The sequence below is a fragment of the Lissotriton helveticus genome, chromosome 7 (assembly GCF_964261635.1).
Source record: "Lissotriton helveticus chromosome 7, aLisHel1.1, whole genome shotgun sequence".
NCBI lineage: Eukaryota > Metazoa > Chordata > Amphibia > Caudata > Salamandridae > Lissotriton > Lissotriton helveticus.
In genome coordinates, this window is record NC_136068.1 from 1,288,104,077 (window position 1) to 1,288,129,584 (window position 25,508).

The window sequence follows — 25,508 nt, forward strand, 5'->3', positions numbered from 1 at the left end:
ATACCACTGACTCTGTAGATCGGGCCATGGCCTCTACGGTTGGTAGGTTTCAGGTCACCTCTCTAAGGGTTCCTCTGTGTCCAGTTTTTAATAAATCTGACACTGGAATCAGCACCAAACATCCCATACTTCAGTGAAGCCATCATGGAGCCAGGGAACTCGTAATGACGAGTGTCCAGTGCATGTACTGATTATGGCTTCCCGGGTCACTTACAATATCCAGAAATCTACAAGGATATTGCAGGGGCTAACCATGTCCATAAGAAGCATTTCCTACAGTTATGTACACCCATTCTTTCTGTTTGATCATTTTTACTTTTATATATCCACCTTTAATCGATCTAGGAATATGTTTGGCTGATAGCACAATGTCCTAAAGTCCATTAACAGTCTAATGCACGTTGTTCTGCAGATTCTATTGCTGGTCCTTTACTTTTTCTATGTATATACCTTTTATTTATATTTCTATTATGACAAACTGACATTTTGTTTGTGTTGACTACCTATTCCATTGTTATTCTTCTACTGTAAAGTGCTCTGATACCCTCGTGGGTCACGTTCGCGCTATATAAGACTATAAATAAATACAGGTTTTGTGCTAGTGTTTCTACCCGAGTTTATTCTTGGTGGGTACTTTGTTGCGTTGTGGGGATGCACTGTTTACCTTTTTTCCTGGTCTAGGGGGACCATCCAAGGTTTACTTCTGTTGCTTAATGTCTCTTATAGGGACCTGTGTTTGAACATGAAATCTTTGTCACTTCTGCAACGCACCAGGGCGTTAATATTTCCTCCCGCCAGCCATCATAAATAACTTTTATAGTCATGGGAAATTTCTTCCCTTTATGTCTAAGCATTTGTTCCATATAGAAAGTAATGGAAAGGGGCAGGATCTTTAGTCTAGGTAACATTTTAGCTTGGGCCTAAAACCTTTCCTAGTGGTGTGGTACTTCTTGCTGGTCATTATTCACTATGCACTTCTCTCTCAAGTTCCTGGTTAAGCTATGACTCAGTGGAAATCGGCCGTCAAGGCCCACCTAATGCAATGTATCAGATCCCACCACAGTTGCAAGCTGACCTTGGTTATGTGCCATTAAGGTTTGTTACTCTCTGGCTAAAAAGGATCCTCCAGTTGGGCTACGCGCTCACTCCACCAGGGCAGCGGCAGCCACAACTGCCTTGGGAAGTGGAGTGCCTCTGAATTACATCAGTCAGGCGGCCACGTGGGCATCGCTGCACACGTTCACCAAACACTACTGCCTGGACAGCCAAGTCCGGAGAGACGGCTTCTTTGGCCGTTCTGTTCTCCAGGACTTTCTGGTGTGATCTTGGTTTGCAGACCCACCACCGGGGTTGTTATTGCTGGGGTATCTATTCTAAGGTAAGGAATCTATAACTAACATGGTTCTTTCAGATGCACAAGTTACTTATCTTCGGTAATGATATATCTGTAAGAAACATTAGTTAGTTATAGATTCCTTACCTGCCACACCCATCCTCCCCATTCTGCTAACTGATTTCTAGGGTTAAGCAAATCCTTTCAGGGCCCTAGTTTTGTGCACCAATGGTCGGTGTCTTGCATGGCTCTGCGTTTCTGGCGTGGAAAGTCGTGAACGGAACTGAAGCCAGCGCACGAGGGCGGCATCTAAGTAGCTGCCGCGACGTCATCCTGGCGACCAAGACGCCGACGACGGACGCCGAGCTGACTGACATCACCTTCCAAGATACTGCTGACGAGAAAAAGTTTCCAGATCCAGTCTGAGGCCTGGGGGTAATTCTAAGGTAAGGAATATATAACTAACTAATGTTTCTTACAGATATATCATTACCGAAGGTAAGTAACTTGTGCATCGAGCGCGTTCCTGCCCCAGAAGTAGGTGGTGGTTGCTATTCCCACTACTGGTACCCAAGAAGGGCAAAGTCATGTGTCCTATCTTGGATCTCAGGAACGTCAACCGCTTCCTCCAGAAGGAGAAGTTCAAGATGTTGACGATAGCGCAAGTCTTGCTTGCCCTAGACCCTGGAGACTGGATGGTAGCGTTGGACTTGCAGGACGCTTACTTTCACATCCCCGTCCTGTGTGCCCACCGGCATTACCTGCGGTTCACGGTAGGCCACCAGAACTTTCAGTTTACTGTACTTCCCTTTGAACTTACCAGCACCCCAGGAGGGACGTCGAGGATCAGTCGTGCTGAGGCGTTCTGGATTCGTTGTAGTCGTTTCTGGGGCTTGGTTGTTGTTCCTGAGTAGAGGGCGTTCCCGTAGTCGAGTCTGCTGGTGATGAGGGCCTGGTTGACGTTTTTTCTCGTGTCGGGGGGGGGGGGGGATCCATTTGAAGATCCTGCGGAGCATTTGGAGGGTGTTGAAGCAGCACGCGGAGACGGCGTTGACTTGCCTGGTCATGGAGAGGGTGGAGTCAAGGATGACCCCCAGGTTGCCTGCGTGGTCTGTGGGTTCCGGGGCTCTGCCTAGCGATTTGGGCCACCAAGAGTCGTCCCAAGCTGATGGGGTGGGTCCGAGGATGAGGTCTTCCATCTTGTCTGAGTTCAGCTTCAGTCTGTTGTCCTTCATCCAGTCGGCTACGGCCTTCATTCCTCTGTGGAAGTTGGCTTTGGTGGTGTGGGGGGTCTTCAGTGAGGGATATGAACAGCTGGGTAACATCAGCTTAGGAGATGATGTTGAGGTTATGTTGTTGTGCGACGTGGGCGAGCGGTGCCATGTAGATGTTGAACAGCGTCGGGCTGAGGGAGACAAAAAGCAAAAAAAAAGACAAAAAGGCAAGTTACAAAAGTATGGGAGGAAGAAAAAAAGATTAGCAGGTCAACCGACACCAGGGGCGGTGAACCCTCGGCAGCAGCTTGGAGGGAGACACGGGCACCCAGGAGGAGCCGTGGGGAGTGACCCTGAGGACACAGTTGCAGTGGTGGCTCACAAACCAGGATTTGGTCAATTGCAGGTCCCTCTCCCTTCCCCAACCAGACCACAGTGGTGACAGATGCATGCCTTCTAGGATGGGGTGGCCACATGGGAGAGGCGGAGATCAGAGGTCTCTGGTCTCCAGCGGAGTCCGGGTTCCACATCAACCTTCTGGAGCTTCGGGCGATCCATCTTGCACTCAAAGCCTTCCTTTCCTCTGTTCGGGGAAGAGTAGTACAGGGGTTCACAGACAACACCACCGCCATGTGGTACTGCAACAAACAAGGCGTGGTGGGGTTGTGTACCCTATGTCAGGAGTCCCTCCGCCTCTGGACATGGGTGCAACATCAGGGCATATCCGTGGTGGTTCAACACCTGGCAGGTTCACTGAACGCCAGGGCGGACAAACTCAGCGACAGGTGCATGATGGATCATGAATGGCGTCTTCACTTGGAGATGGTGCAAGGTCTCTTTCAGCAGTGGGGAGGGCCTTGGTTAGATCTATTCGCCTCCGAAGAGAACATGTAATGTCAGCAATTCTGCGCGTTGGAATTTACAAGGCGGCACTCCCTAGGCAACGCTTTTCGTTCCAGGTGGAGTTGCGGTTTTCTATATGCCTTTCCACCTATACCACTTCTGCCCAGAGTGTGAAATCGTCATTCTCGTGACTCTGGATTGGGCACAAAGAGTCTGGTATCACGCTGCTCAACATGGCCATCGATCCTTCGATCAGACTTCCTCTTCGGGAGGATCTTGTTGCAGCAGCAGGGGACGGTCCTTCACCCGAACCTGTCCAGCCTCCACCTCCTTGCGTGGAGATTGAGCGTTGGCTGTTGACGTCATTTGACTTGCCTCTCGAAGTCTGTGATGTAATCTTGGCAGCCAGGCGTCCCTCCACTAAGACGTTGTACGCCTGCTGATAGAACAAATTTGTGGCATGGTGCTCATCAAAGGCTGTGGATCCCCTTTCTGCCCCTCTTTCTGAGGTTCTCTTGTACCTTCTTTCTTTGGCCCAGCAGGGCTCTGCTCTGGGCACTATCAAGGGCTATCTCTCTGCCATTTCTGCCTTTCTTAGGCTTCCTGATCAGCCTTCTCTCTTCAAGTCCCGGTTGTAAATCGTTTCTTAAAAGGCATTACTCATCTCTTTCCTCCTACCCCTTCGTAATGCCTCAGTGGGACTTGAATTTGGTCTTGACCTATTTGATGTGCACTTCTTTTGAGCCACTTCACAACTGTCCTCTCAGACTCTGAAGACTGCATTCTGGGTAGCCATCACATCTGCCAGAAGAGGGAGCTCCAGGCTCTTTCATCTAAGCCTCCTTTTCTGTCTGTACATCCGGACATGGTTGTCCTAAGAATGCGTCCATCCTTTCTTCCCAAGGTGGTCATCTCCTTTCATATTGGGCAGACCATCACTTTGTCCACCTTCTTTCCGCCTCCGCATCCTTCTAAAGAGGAAGAGAGGCTCCACCGTCTGGACCCAAAACGTGTGCTTTCCTTTTATCTGGATCGCACCAAACAGTTCTGGGTGGATGACCAGCTCTTTGTTGGTTACGTGGGCGCCAAGAAAGGTCAGGCCATACACAAGAGGACCATCTCCAGATGGGTTGTTTTGTGTATTAAAGCCTGCTATTCTGCAGCGAAAAAGGAGCCTCCAGTGGGGCTATGCACCCTTTCTTCCAGGGCGACAGCAGCCACTACTGCTTTGGGACGAGGAGTCCCTCTAAATTACATCTGTCAGGCAGCTACGTGGGCAGCGCTGCACACGTTTACAAAACACTACTGCCAGGACAGTCAAGTCCGGAGGGACGGCTTCTTTGCCCGTTCTGTTCACCAGGTGTGAATTTAGTTTGAAGACCCACCTCCTGGGTTGGTATTGCTTGGGTATCTATTCTAAGGTAAGGCATCTAGAACTAATTGTTTCTTTCAGATGAACAAGTTACTTACCTTTGATAACGATCTGTAAGAAATATAGGTTAGTTATAGATTCCTTACTGCTCAACCCATCATCCCTGTTCTGCGAACTGATTTCTAGGGTTAGGGACATCCTTTCAGGGCCCAAGTTTTGTGCAGCAGTGGTCAATGTCTTGCATGGCTCTGCGTTTCTGGCGCGGAACGTTGTGTACAGAACGGATGTCAGCACGCAAGTAGCTACCGCGATGTCATCCCGGCGACCACGACGCCAACGACGGACGCGGAGCAGACTGATGCCACCTTTCGACGTGCAGAGGTACTGCTGACGAAAAACTTTCTGGATCTAGTCTGACGCCTGTGGGTAATTCTAAGGTAAGGAACCTATAACTAACCAATGTGTCTTACAGATATATTGTTACCGAAGTTAAGTAACTTGTTCGGTAGTAATACACATTTAATAGTGGAACAGAAAGCCTCATCTGGCAGTGTGAGAGACCCGGAACCTCCGTTTAGAAGTAGTCCCTGCCTAGGTATATTCTTTTGTTTTATGGGTATACTAGTGGTATAACCTCGCTCAGTTCCAAGGGCCCTACCCCTTTTTGTTTTATGGCAATCAAGTCATCTTAGTGGCACCAGATTGGACCAGGAGAGTATGGTACCTGGAATTCCTGTTCATGAGCATCTGTCCTCCAATCAAGTTGTTACTTCAGGATGATCTTCTGTTGCAGCAGCAGAGCAGAGTCCTGCAACCATGGCGGCACATTTTGTATCTCCAGACCTGGAGATTGAGTGGGAGCAGTCGACGTATTTCAACCTTCCTCTTGAGGTCATTAATGTCATTCTGGCAGCCAGGCCTAAATCTACAGAATCAATGTATGCCAGTTGTTGGGACAAATTTGTGGCATGGTGCGGCACCCAACAAATTGATCTCCTTCAAGCAAAATTGTCTGAAGTCTTGTTGTGTGTTTTGTCCCTGGCCCAGTAATGACTTGCTTTGGGCACAGTTAAGGGCTATTTGTTTACTCTTTCTGCGTTTTTGTGGTTGTCGGATCAGTCTTGTTTATTTGAATCACCTGTTGTGATGAGATTTTTTTAAGGTTTGCAGCATTTATTTCCACTACAGCGCTTTGTGATGCCACATTGGTATTTTAATTTAATATTTTAATTTAATTCTCACTCTTTTGATGTACATCCCTTTTGAGCTGTTGGTCAGTTGTACATTAAGACTGTTGATGTTGTAAACAGTTTTTCTCATTGTCATAACATTGGCTAGGCAGGTGAGTGAGATACAGGCTCTTTCTTTCAACCTACCTTATACATACCTTGGTATCGAGAACCCCAGCTTCCTTTCTACCTAAAGTGGTCACTCCTGTCATGTCAGGCATGCTATCACCCTTCTGGCATTCTTTGCTCCACCTCATACCTCTAAGTAGGAAGAGAAACTCATTTTTTTAAATCCCAGAAGAGCACTTCATTTTTATATATATCACACCAAGGAACATTTGATTTGCACAAAAAGGCAAAGCAGTGCAAAACCATACCAAATCCCGATGGATTGTTCCCTGCATAAAGATCTGCGGCACTCTGGATAAGAAGTAGCCCCCAGAGGCTTATGAGCTTATTTCACCACAGCTAAGACTGCTATTGCAGCGCTACTATGGGGAGGATCTGTCGTGGACAGTTGTCAGGCAGCTACATGGGCATCTATACATACAATCATGAAGAAGTACTGCCTCAACAGCCAGGTATCTCAAGAAGGGGAATATACCTACTTGGTGCTACAGGATTTTGTTTATCTAAGTTAGTTTACAGACCCACCCCTGAGGGTGTACTGCTATGGTATCTATTTACAAGGTGATGAATCTGCAGTTAGAAGTATTCATCATATGAAGAAGTTACTTATCTTTGATATTTGTTAATAGCCTAACTATAGATTCCTCACCAACCAACCTGCCTCACCATTCTGGTCTCTTTTTCCATGTAACATTTTCCCAGTTTAGAGATCTGCACACTAGTCATGCCAATTTATAGATGGGCTCTGCGTCTGAGGGCGTGTACTGCCTGAGATGGGAGCTTATGTAATCCTGCATGTGTGGAACTTGTATGCAGCTCAGTTAATTACTTCCAAAGTGGAGCAATATTGGTGTGAAGCCACATCATGCCACCTACAGGTGTGCAGGACTACTTCTTGAAAGTTTCCAGATCCAATCTGATGCCTGGGGAATATACACAGGTGATGAATCTGCTGTTACATAGCATATCCACCAGAAAGGGAGTCACTGAAAGTAAGTAACTTTTATCCAGCATTGGGGATCTTTCATAGATTCACATGCCTGAATCATTCCCCGTCTTCGAGATGGGGGTCCCCATCTCGACAACGGGTAATGATTCAGGCATGTGAATCTATGAAAAATAACAATACTGGATAACCGTAGTTACAGGTAAGTAACTTATTTTCTTTGTTTCTACTAGTAAAGAGTAACGAAAACACAATATACTTATGATACATGGCCCTGAAAAGCAAAATCAATCTGCTGATATGAGCAATTGATTTGATCCTTTTGTTTGTCTCCTCTTTGTCGAATTTGGGCATCAATGTAGATTTGTGTATGGGATATCTGGCAGCCCCCTAGTTTTTGTTCTGTCCACAGTTGGATTGCCTTGAGGAACTTTGAGAGCCGTTTGCAGGTGGTTCTGTCTATCACAAAACATGTCCCAATATAGGATCTCAATGTAGTTTTGAATTCTCTAAGCCACAGCACTTTTGATGCAATGGCTATGACTCCTTACAAATGGAGCTGTGTATAGTTCGCTTCTACTGCTCATGAGATGAACGTTCTAGACAACATCCTATCTAAATCAGCAACCTGAGTTACTCCTCATTACAGCCTCACCAGCTAAAATTTGTGGGTGGGTATTTTCCTGCATTGAGGGTAAGAGGCCTGAGATGGAAAGGCAAATAGCTCTTACAACACCTGTACTCTCAACCCTAACTTTTCTCCAGACTGTGACCCACAACCTTCACCACCTGGCCTCTAAACTCTTTCCGGGCCTTCATATATTACCACTAAGGTGGAAAAAAAGACACTCTAATGAGGGAGGTTCTGTAAGATTGTGAGCATGTGGAACCATCACTCTTGAGTTGTTCCTGCCCTTGTAGTGTTCAGTGTTTGGACATCACAGGGTACAGTACTTACTGTGGTGAATAGTCAAAGTCTTTCCATTTGTGATTGTGTTTTTTCTGTAGTAGATTCTTTTTGTTATGTGATTATTTTTTTATGTTCTGTGATTGATTATTTTTCTTATTCATCACTGTATAACGGGCTGCTTTATTGAGATGGCAATTTCCGTTCTGTGACAGAAGTTCCTTTTTCTTTTGTAGGAGCTTTGGAGAGCGAAACTCCAGAAGGATCTTAGCAGAGAGTCGGCTCAGTAATGGAGCAGGTTGGTAAAGAAGGGGGTAGGGGATGGTGAACATAGGTTCTGTTGTAGCAGAGAACTGAGGCTAAATGTGGAGAGTGGAGATGGAGGTGCAGAGATCGGTACACATCTACACATAATGGGAATTTGCTATGGGTGAGGTCATAGGAGAGTGAGAAAGAGTAATGAGGTGTCTCATAGGCACATCATTTTTTTCGTGGAGGGAGAGCTGAGTCAGGCGTATAGCCAATACATCTTCCTTTTTGTGTGCAGGTCGAAGAGAGGGTTTGTTTGGTGAGCGATTTCACACTTTAAAAACTGTTTCAAATTCATAAATTGAAAGAAAAAATGACAGACCCATTAATTTGTTTTCATAAGTCCCCAAAATCACTTAATTAGTTTTGGTGCACACTACATATTCTATATAATACACAAATATTCAAAATATATACTCACTCAAGTGTTTATTCACCAATCATATTAGCAATTTGCGTTGTGTTTTAGCTGTCAAGCAACCTTGCTGTATTGTAATATGTAAAAAATGTATGTGTATATATATATATATATATATATATATATATATATTACCTACTGGCGGTCGCCAGTAGGTATATATAGTTAGGATTTTTTCTCTATGGGATTTTTGAAAATTCTATGTCTAATAACTTTGGCGTTTGTGGACGGAATTGGCTGAAATTTTCAGGAAAATGGCACATTTTGTTTCTGAGCAGCCCTTGAAAATTTGGGGGGGGGGTTTGTCAAGGGGGGGGGCCGAGAAAAAAGGGGGGTCCCAAAACGTGTTTTTAACATTGAGTTTTCCATAGGGCGGTTGGCCTCACTTTTAGCCCGAACGGCTGAATGGATTTGCACGAAACTTGGCAAAATTGTAGGGACTGGTAGCCCGATGTGCCTTTGCCAGGTCTCAATATATGTGCTCCAGTGGATTTTGAGAAATTAACGTTCAAAAAAATATATATATCTGTAACAGCGGACCGGGCAGCGCTCCGGTTCGCGGACTTTTCGCGGTACGGAGCTTTGTGAAGCGAAGCTGATTGGTTCTCCGGCGTCTGTGAACATTCCAAACAGTCCGTAGCGGCCGCCATCTTGTCTCTCGGTAGGATCGAGAGACAAGAGGAGGCCAAAGCGAAGGGGCAAATGACCATAAGGGGGCATAGTAGATCCTCGCTGACCCCCTAGGTTTGATGTGGAGGTTTTAAAAGGGCCCCGCGGGGCAAAAAAAAAAAATAATAATAATAATCGAACGGCTGAATGGATTTGCACGAAACTTGGCAAAATTGTAGGGACTGGTAGCTCGATGTGCCTGAGAAATTAACGTTCAAAAACAAGATATATATCTGTAACAGTGCTCCGCTTCGCGGAGATAAAATTATATCTGTATTACCTAGCTGTTGCTAACACCAGTTAGCGACGGCTAGTAGGAGATAGCGACCATCTTGGGCCCCACTTTGCATGTGAGTGATATTTATCACTAATGACATGCAAAGTGGGCATGCCAAGATGTTAGCGACTGGAAACAGTCGCTAACATCGCTATCTCCTATTATCAACTTTTGGAAATATTCGCGATAAGCGCGAATATCTCCAAAAGCTAGCACCTGCCCTGAGCAGTTCTTAGCCATGTTATCCAATGGGAGGTGGATAACATGGCTAAGAGCATTAGCTCGGTAATGCATGAATATTGCTGAGTTTTCAGCGATATTAATGCATTGCGGTCGTTTTTTATCGTATTTGCGATAAACCTTGATAATAGCAAGGTTTATCTGCGATAATTTCTGACGATGCTTAGCGGTAAAAAAATCGTTGCTAAGCATCGTTAGGGATAAATATCGCTTAACTTTGGTAATATGCCCCAACGTCTGTTAACGTTCGATTCGAAGGAAATCAGGAAGTGTTGAAAAACATTGTCTGCGCCATCTTGCCTTTTTTCAAATGCCACACTTTTGTCGTGCACGGCAGTCATTTCAGATGCCTTGACCAGACCCACTCTGTGCACGCTGTCGATCCTTAGCATGGCTCCCCACCCTCGCAAGCATCTCCCCCAGGCAGTGGTTACCCCCGCTCTCTGTCTTATGCATGGGTAATAAACCACCCCCCATCTGCGCTGCTCTTCCCTGAGAATCACACCCTGTGCCCGCCCGACACCTCCCTTTCGCCCTATTCACTACCGCACCCTCTGACACTCCTTTTCCTCTGTGTCCGATTGTCCAGGCCGGTCCTAGGGTATCAGCTAGCCCTGCAGATGTAGTTTATGGCCCCAGCTGTAAAGAATCACCCCTCTTCAAAGGAGTTATAGTAGATCAAGGCCCACACTCGATGAGATCCGTCACAGCAGACGCGTTCCTATTATCTGAAAACCATCCTGTATTGTGATTGGGGAGGGGACCGAGCCTGAAGCGGAAGATTCCAGGGATGACTCTTTGTACATCAAAGTTTTTACAATTATGTGTCACATTAAAAATATATAGCACTCCAACAAAGTAGTAAGATTATAAAACTTTAATAACTTATAAATATATACAAGAAAACAAAAACAGTAATAACATATAAACATTTTTAGGGAAAAACAACGAAGTAGCGGTCGGCTGTGCGAATAGTCCTAACGCAGCACAACGTCCAGATTTCTGGCGTGGGGCGTCGCGGGGGGTGGGTCATCAGTAGCAAACTGTTGTGCGAATAGTTCCAAGGCAGCAGAACGATGGCACCAAGGTGATGTCCAGTAAGTTGCCGCACTGGTTTTGGTATCCTACAATGCTGCTCCGAATAACGGCGTGGGGCGCCCCGGGGGAGGCGTCGTGAACGGGCCTCTCCAGGTGGAGTCTCGTCTGTTGTAGTGGGGCGCCCCTTTACCGTTTCAGTTGCCATTCCGTCCGCTTTTGGTCCACTGTGTCAAAAGCCGCAATTCAGCTGAGTTGCGCCCACTCTTGCGGTGCAGCGATAGGCGGCTGTCACAGGACTCTCAAAATGGCGGCAGGCTGTCTCCTTTTTGGGCCTGGTCCACTGAAATGGCCCTGGGACACCTTGGAAATCGGACGCTTGTCTGCTAGGTCTTGGACCCCATTCTCGAAAGCGTCCCCTCCGCCTTGAGGATTCATCAAAAGTTTTGGGGGCCCCCGACTCCTGTAGGCTTCTGGTGGGGAGCGGCTGCCATGATTGCTCGCGGAATGACCACGACGGAGCTACGAGATGTGGTGCTCTCATGCTGACGCCAGCTTCAGTCTGAAACATCCAGAAACAAGGTGGGGCTTTCATCGTTTGGGAAAAAAAAAAAGTTTTCATCCAATGAAAAGTGTTGTTTTTAGGTCATATGATCAAGCCTTCCATCATTAGGAAACCAAAAGTAAAATGAACCAATGAAAAGTTTTATAAACAAGTCACATGACCTGTTATGCGGCATAGGGTATAAAATGCGGAGAAAATACGTTGGCACGTGAGGCGGCGTCAGTAGCGGACCGATGTGCGAATAGGCCGAAGGCAACACAACGCGCCAAGATCCGGATGGCACCGAGGTGGTGTCCAGCAAGTTGCAGCACTGGTGTGGCCATCCTACAATGCTGAAAGTCGGCGTGGGGCGCCCCGTTGGCCTGTGAGTTTGCGTCAGTAGCGGACCGATGTGCGAATAGGCCGAAGGCAGCACAACGTGCCAAGATCCGGATGGCACCGAGGTGGTGTCTAGTAAGTTGCCGCACTGATGTGGCCATCCTACAATGTTGAAAGTCGGCGTGGGGCGCCCCGTTGGCCTGTGAGATGGCGTCAGTAGCGGACCGATGTGCGAATGGGGCCAAAGGCAGCGCAACAATATTTTCTGACTAGAAGACACCACAAGGCGCTGAGATGCCAAGATTCGGATGGCACCGAGGTGGTGTCTAGCAAGTTGTGGTACTGGTGTGGCCATCCTACAATGGTAAAAGTCGGCGTGGGGCGCCCCGTTGGCCTGTGAGATGGCATCAGTAGCGGACCGATGTGCGAAAGGGGCCAAAGGCAGCGCAACAATATTTTCTGTATGGAAGATACCACTAGGCGTTGAGATGCCAAGATCCGGATGGCACCGAGGTGATGTCTAGCAAGTTGCTGTACTGGTGTGGTCATCCTACAATGCTGAAACTCGGCGTGGGGCGCCCCATTAGCCTGTGAGATGGCGTCAGTAGCGGACCGATGTGTGAATAGGCCGGAACCAGCACAAGGCGCCAAGATCCGGATGTCACCGTGGTGGTTTCATAGTTGAGAGGCACTTCATCTGCAGTGGGGCGCCGAGATCCGGATGGCACCGAGGTGATGTCTAGCAAGTTGCTGTACTGGTGTGGTCATCCTACAATGCTGAAACTCGGCGTGGGGCGCCCCATTAGCCTCTGAGATGGCGTCAGTAGCGGACCGATGTGTGAATGGGGCAAAGGTAGCGCAAGAATATTTTCTGAATAGAAGACACCACAAGGCGCTGAGATGCCAAGATCCGGATGGCACCCAGGTGGTGTCTAGTAAGGTGCACTGGTGTGGCCATCCTACAATGCTTAAAGTCGGCGTGGGGCGCCCCGTTGGCCTGTGAGATGGCGGCAGTAGCGGACCGATGTGCGAATGGGGCCAAAGGCAGCGCAACAATATTTTTGGAATAGAAGAGACCACAAGGCGCTGAGATTCGGTTACCACCGAGGTGATGTCTAGCAAGTTGCCGCACTGGTGTGGCCATCCTACAATACTGCTCCGAATAACGGCGTGGGGTGCCCGAAGGGGGGGGGGGAGGCGGCGTGAACGGGCCTTCCTAGGTGGAGGCTCGTCTGCTGTAGTGGGGCGCCCCTTTACCGTTTCAGTTGCCATTCAGCTGAGTTTCGGCTGCTCTTGATGCTACAGCGACAGGCGGCTGCAACAGGACTCTCAAAATGGCGGCCTGTTCTTTGGATTTGGGCCTGGTCCACTAAAATGGCCCAGGGACACCTTAGAACTCGGACGCTCGATTTTTTTTTCCTTTCCTGTACATGCAAAAAAAAGGTAAATGCCCGGTACGTTACACGCTTCATCTGCCACGATGAACTCTCCAGAGGAACCGAAAAAAAATATAGTTATGGTAACTATACCATGCATCGTCATATGGAGAGGTGGCACCAATTAATTATAGTGCTGCATAAAAGAGAGATTTGGAGGAGAACCCCTGACCTGCTAGTACATTCATAAAAGAAGTGGCACTGACAGCATCAGAGGCAAGGGAAACGGTCCCAAATATTTAGAAGAACTTTGGAAAGATTAAAATGACATGTTTAGATTGTGGCAAATTAATTTCATGTGGACAGATGAGTGTTACTCTAATAAATACAGCATATGAACATCATCATAGTCGATGGTTGGTAGAGACATTTTGACTATATCCTGGACCTGCCCGTCCTCGCCCAAAATGGCGCCGGAATAAATGGGACTCGTAACTCCTTGTTGTGTACTGGTTGCAGAACCTTGAAATCACGAGATACGTATGCAGTTTTGAAGCACATGGCGGGCGGGGACGAGAATTGATTGAATATTTCGACATCCCTATTGATATTAAGTTCTGATGTGTTATTGATTACTGTACTATTGAAAGTTCGAATTAACGTCACCCATGGTACTTGCCCGCAAATGTATATCTAGATAATTTTATTGTAACTGGCCCTATCGTATTTTAATTATAAAATGTACGTCCACCGATTCCGTAACTGTTAGACACCTTAGTTCTTGCAACCTAATGGCCCGCCCGTTACGTTCCTCTACAGTGTAAATGTCTACTCATCATATACGATTACAGTTTGCTCCGTGGCCGGCCCACGTGGTTATAGGCTCGTATTTGTATAATGAAATTTTCACAATAAAGGTTTTTAAAAGAAAACATGGTAGTAGTATATACATTGGTAAAGTTTTTAATAATAGTCACTGTTTTAGAATCATTAAAAGGCAAGTGAAATAAAGCAGACCAATTACATGAAGGGTAAAAGGTATAATACGAAGGAACGCAGTGAAGATAAATGGTCAAGGGCTGTTGTGTTTTCTACTCCTGCAACATAAAGTGATCGATAAGAATCTCATATTCAGGCGTATCGGCGACTAAGACAGCAGGTCGACCCTCTTTTGCTCAACGGCTCCGTCATGGGACGAAGAAACGCTCTTTTTCTCGAAAAAAGAATATATTTTACTTGCAGGACAGTTGTAAATTTTCCGGGAAAGTACATTAGCCTGGAACATTATAACATATATTTAAGAAAAAATAATGTTCGGAAGTAATAAAAAGCGTAATTTTTAGGTCATATGACCAAGCCTTTCATCATTAGAATAAGAAAAGTAAACTGAACCAATGAAAAGTTTTATTAACAAGTCACATGACTTGTTATGCTTACGTTACGCGCTGCGCGCCCCGGATGACTTCCGGATGCGCTAACGCGGCGCGTCATATGATGCATTACGCGACAACGCAGGTCCAGAATATAGTCAAAATGTCTCCACCAACCAGCGGTCGGAACACAACTCCTTTCAGCAGGCTAAATAGTTCTGTTAAATGACAACAGAAGGGACAGGCAACAAGAACCATCAGTCAAAGAGGGGAGGGCTAGTTCTTCTCTACCGGGTTACATTGGGGCGCTACCGGAACTGATCGAATTGGTAGTCTACAGTGTTTCTGGATGTTTCAGACTGAAGCTGGGGTTAGCATGAGAGCAGCACCATTTCGTAGCTCCGTCGTGGCCATTCCGCAACCAATCATGGCAGCCGCTCTTTATCGTTATTTTGGGCGGGGTGGGTGGCGGAGCCGAGCTGTTTTGCAGCCATCATTGTGTGGAGTTCAGTTCATCTCACTAGTTTTGTATTTGTCATGAGGGGTTGTTCCTAATGTTTCTATTTTAGCGAGGTCAAAAAGAGATCCCATTAGTGGCCTACTGATTTTGCTCGATTCCTTTTCTTTTTTTTTTTACACGATTTTTCGTTATCTGCAAAGACTAAACAGAGTATTGCGACTCTGTGTTTGTTTGTAAATAGAGAATGAACCAAAGAGAACCAATTCTAAAACAGTAAATACTTGGATAACAATCAATCAAATGGAGAGAGAAGCAGGCACGACGTATTACAACGGGGGCAAAGGCCTGCGTTAACTACCCGTCACTATGTGCAAAGAGAGAGTACTCTAATAGAAATGAGGGGGGGGGGCACCATTCAAAGCAGATCAGTGTGCATAAACACGAAAATGTTTTCACTTACCACGTACTTGACATTCGACAGCTTATGATATTTGCTATTAAAAAACCATTGAAATTCACTGAAAAAACCATAGGTTATAGACCATATATAGTTAGGAATTAGCATTTACAAAACCTTGAAAATTCACTGAAAAAACCATAGGTTATAGACCATATATAGTTAGGAATTAGCATTTAAAAAACCTTATTTTACTCACACAAAACCATTGAAATTCCATATATAGTTAGTTGCACTAACTATATATCGCGCACCCGCAATCCACTGCTGATGATGTCACATATTACATCATTCATGACATGGTCAGTGACATCACTGATGACATCTCAAATGACATCACTGATGACATCACTGATGACATCTCAAATGACATCACTGATGACATCTCAAATGACATCACTGATGACATCACTGATGACATCTCATTTGACATCAATGACCACATCACTGATGATATCATTCATGTGACAATACAATGCATCTCCTCACACTTTAATATAACCTCTGTTACACCCAGTGTTAAATACAGAGTATAATTTTTGAAACCATTGACACACCAATACTAGTTACTACATACGCACTCAGTGATTCCTATGTTTACACACACATTCACTCATTTACCCATACAATCATTCATACATACAATCACTCATCTTTACAACACTATCATATGCACTCATACACCTATACAGACTCTCACACTCTGTCACTCATCCATGGAGTTACTCACACACCTAGTCCTGTAAATAATCAATCACACTTCCATTTTCTAATCTATACAGTTAAACATAGAGCACCTTACATTTTGAAACATATACTAACACATACTTACTCTCTTATACAATCATTGATACAAGTACACATTGATCTGCACAGAGTCACACACCTCCCAGCCAGCCACACACACACTCAGTCTCCCATACAAATACTTGGGCAATCAATCAATAACCCATATAGTTACTCATATAGCTACTGACCAACACATGCAGCAGTTTACAAAACAACAGACATAATGATGCACAAATTAAGACAGTTTAGTCACTAACCCATGCACTCAGTGAGACACATTTAATCACTCACTCATACATTCAGTCACGCACCTACTAAATCCTTCATCCAGACACTTCTACATCTACTCATTCTTCAATATGTAAAACATATTTAAACTTTTCAGAAACACACAGTCACTGGATGATGTCATCAGTGATGTCATTTGAGATGTCATCAGTGATGTCATCAGTGATGTCACTGACCATGTCATGAATGATGTAATATGTGACATCATCAGCAGTGGATTGCGGGTGCGCGATATATAGTTAGTGCAACTAACTATATATGGAATTTCAATGGTTTTGTGTGAGTAAAATAAGGTTTTTTAAATGCTAATTCCTAACTATATATGGTCTATAACCTATGGTTTTTTCAGTGAATATATATATATATGTTCGAGCCATATGGGCTGCAGATGGTACATTTATGAATAGATCGCCATCTGGTGTTGGGATCGGATGATTGCACTTGTTTTTCTCTTGGAGAAGTCTTTTGTCGTCACGAGACCAATGACTCCTCCTTTGGGTGCTAGTGCGCATGGGCATCGGCTCCATCCTTAGATTGTTTTGCCATAGTAGGGTTAGATGGAGTAGTGTAATAGAATACAGCAAGAGATGCCCATGTAAGTGTATCTAAATAAGATAGTGTTGGAACAGACACAGGTTTCCGGGGAGGCAGGGAGGGCATGTACCACTCTGCAGCCCTCATCGGGTTCGGATGAGGATCGAAGCGCTCCAGATCGACTTCGACAAAAAAGTTATATTTCGGCGCGTATTCCCTTTCCAATTCGACGGTATTGTTATCGAGCGCGAGTACATTTCCATTTCGACGCGCTTAGACGTCAACAACAAGATTTCCAACTTCTACGTCGACGAGACCGGGAGGCCCATCTCGACGTAGTCCAGCCCGGAGTCCATGGAAAGGACTCCATTCAAAAAATGTCCAACGTGTGGTGCTAAGTTCCCACACAAGGACCTACACGAGGTGTGCAACCTCTGCTTATCCCCTGAACATGAATCCAGGGACTGTGAAGCCTGCGCGGCATTCTCCTCCAAGTCGACGATTAGAAACCGTCGAGCCCGAAGACACGAGGCGTCGAGAATGCAGTCAGAGCCAATCCCGGAGCTGTTCAAGGCCCAGCACCCCGAAGAGGAGGAAGAAGATGAGGACGAGTTGGGGTCGGAAGCGGACGAGTCTGACGTCGAAGAAATCGACGTTCATCAAACCGTGAGTGACGACGTCCCTTTACCAAAAAACCAACCCCGCTCGGTGTCGACCCCGACTTCGAGCCCGGTCAGACAACCGAAAAAAGTTTCCGACGCCCCGCCTTCAGGCTCGGCAACGAAACCGAAACACTCGGCCTCCTACCATGTTGGATCCGAGAAACGGCCTACCTCGACATCGACACCGAAGCTCCATACAAAGGAAAGCTCGAAGTCGAAACATTCCATGACGAAACCGAAACATGCTTCGACGTCGAAGACTTCCTCGACACCGAAAATATCGGATTCGAATAAACTCTCGGTGCCGAAAACACAAATTGACAGTCAGAAGCAAAAGCACCTTTCGGAACCAAAAACTTCGGTACCGACACAGGAGCATCAAACAGATCCCAAACAAAAGACTTTCTTTATTGATCCACAAACTGGCAAGGTAGTGACAAAACTACCTAAAAAGAGGAAGAATGAACAGTTGGATGACAAAACTCCTCCTCCTAAGAAGAGAACAATGGGGACAAATACAACTCCTCCCCTTTCTCCACAACCTAGAGACACACCCTCTTCTCCTCTTCCTCACACTCTGCCAGCTATTCCTTTTACACCACACCCATCTACACCTCTAACAGATGTAGAAAGTGACATAGGAGAGGGGGAACATCCTTGGGGCGATGAAGACACTGTCCCAGAGGATGCAGACCGATGGGAAGATTATAATGTAGTGTCAGATAAGGCCAATACTAGACCTCAGACCTCTCAATGCATACATAAATTCGGAACATTTCCACATGGTCACGCTCCAACAAGTACTTCCTTTACTGAAGAAAGGGGACTTTCTTTCTACACTGGATCTAAAAGACGCTTACTTTCATATCCCAATTCACAAAGCCCACAGGAAATACCTCAGGTTTGCTATAGAAGGACAACATTATCAATTCAAAGTCCTTCCATTTGGGGTCACAACAGCGCCAAGAGTGTTCACAAAATGCCTAGCAGTGGTTGAAGCTCACCTAAGAAGACAACAAATACATGTCTTCCCTTACTTGGACGACTGGCTAATAAAGGCCAAGTCACAAGAAGAATGTCTTCAAAACACACAATAGACAATTCAGTTGCTGCACCAGCTAGGGTTTACGGTGAACTACACAAAATCCCACCTACAACAAGGTTCAACAATATCTAGGGGCTACTATAGACACATAGAAAGCCAAAGTATACCCCAATCCAGTCAGGATTCAAACAATGCTTACATTGATTCAAAGATTTCAACCACAACACTCACTAACAGCGCGAGTGTTCATGCAGCTATTAGGGATGATGTCATCCTGCATACTGCTAATACCATATGCCAGACTACAAATGCGTCCGCTGCAAGAATGCTTAGCGACAGTGGAATCGGGCTCAAGGACAGATTACAGATCTGGTGTTGGTAGACGACCACACACACCACTCTCTGAAGTGGTGGAACACAACAAACATTTCCAAAGGGCGGTCATTCCTAGAACCAATTCCACAAGTGATACTAACCGCGGATGCATCGCTCACCGGATGGGGAGCGCATATGGAGAAATATACAGTACAGGGAAGATGGAGTGTACAGGAAAAAAGACTGCACATCAATCATCTAGAACTACTAGCAGTGTTCCTAGCATTAAAGCCTTTCAAATGCACATTCTCAACAAAGCAGTCCTGATCAGAACAGACAACATGACAGCAATGTATTATATTCAAAAACAGGGGGGGACGCACTCTCTCCAACTTTCCAGACTAGCGCAGGAAATTTGGAGATGGGCCATTCCTCAAAACATCTATCTATTAGCCGAACACCTACCAGGAGTTCAAAATCAGATAGCAGACATCTTAAGCAGACAGTCAGAACAAATACACGAATGGGAACTGCACGACCAAATACTGCAGCCATTCTTCCAAAGATGGGGACAACCAGAGATAGATCTCTTTGCCACTCACCAGAACGCAAAATGCCAAAGCTTCGCATCCAGGTACCCAACACCACCTGTCGCAGGGCAATGCGTTATGGATAAATTGGTCCAACAAATTTGCATACGCTTTTCCCCCTCTCCCACTAATTCCATTAGTGGTTCGAAAACTGCAACAACACTCAATGACCATGATACTAGTAGCACCCACGTGGGCACGGCAACCGTGGTTCACCACGCTCCTGAAACTCTCACAAGTGCCACACCAAAAACTAAGAATTTTACCCATGCACCTTACACAGAACCATGGAGAAATAATGCACCCAGATCCCAAACAACTGAACCTAGCGATCTGACTCCTGAGATCTTAGAATTTGGATACTTAGATCTACCTCCAAACTGTATGGAGATCATTAAGCAGGCAAGACGTCCTACCACCAGAGCATGCTATGCAGCAAAGTGTAAAAGGTTTGCTGTATACTGTACCAGTAACAACATCAACCCTCTAGACGCATCAACAAAAAATATCATTTGCTACTTACTACACTTGCAGCAATGTAACCTTGCTTACACATCTATTAGAGTACATCTAGCAGCTATAGCAGCATACCTACAAAACAGGCAACATCTATCCCTGTTTAGAGTGCCAGCAATCAAAGCCTTCATGGAAGGCCTTAAAAGAGTCATTCCACCAAGATTGCCACCTTCCCCGGTCTGGAATCTCAACATAGTACTCACCAGACTAATGGGACCACCTTTCGAACCTATGCATAGGTGTGAAATACAATTCCTTACATGGAAGGTGGCCTTCCTTATAGCCATTACCTCCCTCAGGAGAGTGAGTGAATTACAGGCATTGACAATACAAGAACCATTCCTACAGTTACAACAGAATAAAGTGGTTCTTAGAACAAACCCAAAGTTCTTGCCTAAAGTAATTTCAGCATTTCACATCAATCAACCAGTGGAACTACCAGTCTTTTTCCCAAAACCACAGACGGTAGCAGAAAGGGCCTTACATACATTAGATGTCAAAAGGGCAATATTGTACTACATAGAAAGAACACAAACTTTCAGGAAAACAAAACAACTATTTGTAGCGTTTTCCCCAACACATAATGGCAATCCTATCTCTAAAGCAGGCATTGCCAGATGGATTGTAAAATGTATACAAATATGTTACATAAAAGCAAAGAGAACATTAACTGTTCCTCCTAGAGCTCATTCTACACGTAAACTAGGGGCATCTATGGCATTCTTAAAAAACATTCCCCTAGATGACATATGCAAAGCAGCAACTTGGTCTACACCACATACCTTCACAAAACACTACTGTGTTGATGTGCAGGCAACTCAACAAGCCAGAGTGGGCCAGGCTGTATTAAAAACTTTATTTCAAACGGTTGCAACAGACACGGGTGACCACCGCTAGGGAGGTAACTGCTGTATAATCTATTCATAAATGTACCATCTGCAGCCCATATACCTCGAACGGAATATGCTACTTACCAGTATGCATCTGTTCTTGGCATAGAGGGCTGCAGAGTGGTACATGCCCTCCCTGCCTCCCCGGAAACCTGTGTCTGTTCCAACACTATCTTATTTAGATACACTTACATGGGCATCTCTTGCTGTATTCTATTACACTACTCCATCTAACCCTACTATGGCAAAACAATCTAAGGATGGAGCCGATGCCCATGCGCACTAGCACCCAAAGGAGGAGTCATCGGTCTCGTGACGACAAAAGACTTCTCCAAGAGAAAAACAAGTGCAATCATCCGAGCCCAACACCAGATGGCGATCTATTCATAAATGTACCACTCTGCAGCCCTCTATGCCAAGAACAGATGCATACTGGTAAGTAGCATATTCCATATATATATATATATATGTGTGTGTGTGTGTGTGTGTGTGTGTGTGTGTGTGTGTGTGTGTGTGTGTGTGTATATGTATATATATATATATTTCGCACTCACTGAAAAAAACAAAGGTTAAAGTGATGTAATAGTTGGGTGAAGAGATGGTAGCGGAGCCAAAGAGGGTGGGACAAAAGGGGAAAAAAAGACCCACTATAATTCAATAGCAAACAACAGGGAGAAACAAGGGTGTTGATTATCATGAACTCCGTCATTTGTGTCTATTGATTCTTGTGGGATGGCAGTGCTGCTGTTTAGTTCGGCTGTTTGAGCCCTGCACTTCAGGTCACGAGTGGAATAGAGCTGAGCTATCTGCCTGGAGACCTGACTTTTCTTTTTTTAATTTTATTACTCTTTTTATTAGTTTTTAGGTACATACTAGAAGAACAACAATAGGGAAAAACTTTGCTGCTATTATCCCGAATCCCACATTGCCCGGCAGGAAAGTTAACAAAAGAGTGTAGCAAGAGAGCTAGATCGCCAATGGCAGACTTTCGGAGTATGCCCCCCAATCACCCCATATTTTTTGGTGATTTTCTGGACATCCCCTAGATTTATACACAAATGTATCTGCTGCAGTGGCATAGTCTATCCCCCAGGTCCATTCAAGAAAAGGCAGGGCGAGTCTTGAGCATCAGTGTCGAGCAATATCCTTTTTGCGATGATGAGGCCCAGTCCAACCAAAAGTCTTTTATGTCGAGCATCCCTCCACCACCCACCCACCAACATCTATCAGGTCTGATAGAACTAGCTTCAGATCTGGCGTCGTCTTGCTGACGTTCTGGGAAAAAGTATTGCCAATTTACTTACAGTATGTTTGGATGATCAAACATTCCTGGATCATGTGAAAAAAGGTGCCCACCGGGTGTTGGCATCCTGCTCAGCCGTGAGGGACTGTAGTATACACAATGTAAGTATTTCAACTTGGTGAGGCGAAGCTTCACGGAAATTGCCACTGTCCTAGGGGCAATTCTGGCCTCTGCCCAGTCATTCTCGTCCAAGGGGCTCACATCTCCTTCCCATGTTTCCCTCAGTTTTTTCATGGGGTCTGAGGTGTGGTTGACTCGTGAGCGATAGAGGCACTAAATTCCCTTCACGTGTGAGTGTGCTTTCAGGGTGTTCTATCGGGCAAAGGGCTTTAAGGATTCGAGGGAGGCTTCGTGCTGGCAACATGCCTGACCTCATCTTTCCTTTCCGGCAAGTAGGGAAAAAGGAGACGGATGAGAAGGGTGGTTAAACAAGTAGATACTGGAAAAGTAGCTGGGAGATCTGCCTGCCCCTCTCCTTTCATTTCACATTCCTGAAGACAGTATCTGAAAGAGACACGTTAGTGATAGATTCCTTACCTTAGAATATCCCCAAGCGTCAGACTGGATCCGGAACATTTTGCGTAGCAATACCCCTGCGCGCCGGCAGGCGTCGTCCGCGTCGGCGTCATTAGCCCCGGAATGACGTCGTCGGAGTACTTAGACGCCGCCCATGCACGCTGACGTCAGTTCTTCTTTTTTCCGCACCAGCTAGCGCAGATCCGGAGAAGCTCTACCCCTTAGTCATTTTTTGACTAAACTTTTTTGATCTTTTGATCATTTCTCTACTCGAGTCTTCGACTCCGACGGTGCCGGTAGGGATGCCCGGGTTTAAACCCTGCTCAAAGTGCGACCGACTGATGTCGGTTACCGACCCCCATCGCCGGTGCCTCAAGTGTTTAGGCCTCGACCACGACGACCGCACCTGCTTCGACTGCCGGGCCCTGACGTCTATAGCTAGGCGTGAGCAGTCCCGCAAGCGGCTCGAGCTCCGGCAGTCAGCCCTGCGCCGCTCCAGGTCCCGGTCCCACAGGAGGTCGAGGGACCGGTCGCGGGGTCGGAGTCCTCGCAGCTCCGGGAGTGGACATCGGTCGTCAGGATCCAAGTCCTCGGGTAAGAGGCATGAGAGGTCGGAGAGACGTCATCGTTCCTCCGACCCACCCCGACGCTTGCACGATGCGGCCGGGGGTTCGGGTGACACCACCCACGCGGCTCCGACGGAGTCGCAGGCGTCGCCGCCTGCCCCACACCTACGGGTTCCTGGGCATGAGCTCATGGCCATGAGGTCCCTCCCTTCTCCGCCGGGTCCCGTGGCGCCTCCGGGCCCAACGGCCACGGCTGGAGGCCCTAGCGGGTCGGGTGCTACGGCTCCGACGCCGTCGGATGCTTCGGCCCCGGCGACTTCGGTCCCGGCGCCGCAGGACCTCACTGGATCTGCTTCCGGATCCGGGTCGTCGCCGGTCGACCTCACCGGCGCCGGCCCTGCGGGTGTCCCCCCTGGCGCCCACTGTGGACGCCGTCCCCAATCTTCCCTTCGATCCGGCTCTGGCGCCGGAGCGGCGCCGCTGGGTGCCGCTACCGACGGCCTTTGGAGATTTCTATTTCCACGAACCGGTCCCGTCTGTTGACCCTGATCTGCAGGAGATGGGTGATGAGGGTGATTGGGAGGGGTCTGCGGACCCTCTGGCACAAGAGTGCCAGTCTCAAGAGGACTGGACATATGAGCTTGGGGAGGCCAGTGGTATTGACACTTCGCCAGACACTGGATTTGTCTCCCCTCCCACCGTGGCTTCGGAGGAGGGGGCTACTTACAGTGTAGTGTTGACGCGGGCGGCCAAGGCCTTACACCTTGAGCTCCCCGTCGCGGCCGTGAGGACTAACATCCTCACTGAGGTCCTTAAACAGCAGGCAAGCTCCACTGAGCCTCTGCTGCCGTTTAATGAGGCCTTGTGTGACGTTCTTGTGGGCACCTGGTCCAAGCCCGCCACAGGTCCACCTGTGGATAGGAACGTGGCCAGACGCTACCGCCCGGCCGCGGGCGACCCTTGCTTTTTGTCCACCCATCCCACCCCGAGAGCCTGGTCATCCAGGCCTCCATTTCCCAGACCACATTCCAGACGGCTGCGCCCGATCGGGAATCCAAGAGGTATGAACAATTCGGGAAGAAAGTGTTCTCGTCCCTGAGTTTGGGACTGCGGTCTGTCAATACCGCATGCCTCTTCGGCCGCTACAACCACACCCTGTGGGACACGGTCGCGGACGTGCTGCCACAATGTCCGGAGGAGGTCCGGGCTAAACTCGCCCAAACCCTTGTGGAGGGCCGAGATGCTGCGCGATATTCCATCCGGTGTGGGCTGGATACCACGGACTCACTGGGCAGGGCTATGGCAATGACGGTGGCGGTTCGACACCATGCCTGGTTGAGGTCCGCCAACTTTTCGGCCAATGTCCAGTCCACTCTTCTGGACATGCCGTTCGATGGCCGTCGCTTCTGTGGCGACAAGGCAGACCATATGCTTGAGCGATTTAAGGACTCAAGGGCTACAGCCAAGTCCTTGGGCCTCTCGGCCACACGCCAGCAATCTGGTGCCTTTCGCTCCTTTCGTGGCCACGGAAGGGGCGCCCCCAAACGTGCTACCAGCCACGCACCGCAGAATGTTCAACAGCGCGGTGGCGGCCGTGGAAACCGCTGTGGCGGCGGTCGGGGACTACGGCGAGGCCAGTCCACACCTCCCACCGCAGCACCTGCCTCAAAACCTTCCTAGTCTGTGTTTTCAGGCCCATGTGACGCCACTGGGGGGCAGGGTTCGCCATCACCTCTTCCACTGGCGCACTGTCACGTCGGACAGGTGCGTGCTGCAAATCATCCGAAGGGGCTACTCCCTCCCCTTCAAGGCGACCCCTCCAGCCATGCCACCGCAATTCCACCGCGTGTCGGGGGATCACTTGCAACTTCTGCAAGAGGAAGTCACGGCCCTCTTGGCCAAGGGGGCCATCGAGCGTGTTCCTGGGCCAGAAGTAGAGTGTGGTTGTTACTCCCACTACTTTCTGGTACCCAAGAAGGGCAAAGGGGGCCTATGCCCTATCTTGGACCTACGAAACGTCAACGGCT

The 25,508-nt window shown here is 47.2% G+C and overlaps 1 protein-coding gene across 3 annotated transcripts in view; it reads left to right on the forward strand.

Annotated features, from left to right (window-relative positions):
- Positions 1-25,508, forward strand: part of LLGL2 (LLGL scribble cell polarity complex component 2) — an 876,878-nt gene that overhangs the window by 834,014 nt on the left and 17,356 nt on the right. For all 3 annotated transcript variants that reach the window (XM_078654529.1, XM_078654530.1, XM_078654531.1), the window contains one exon: positions 8,210-8,271. In XM_078654529.1, the coding sequence (XP_078510655.1) occupies positions 8,210-8,271 (62 nt within the window). The remainder of the gene's footprint in view (positions 1-8,209; positions 8,272-25,508) is intronic.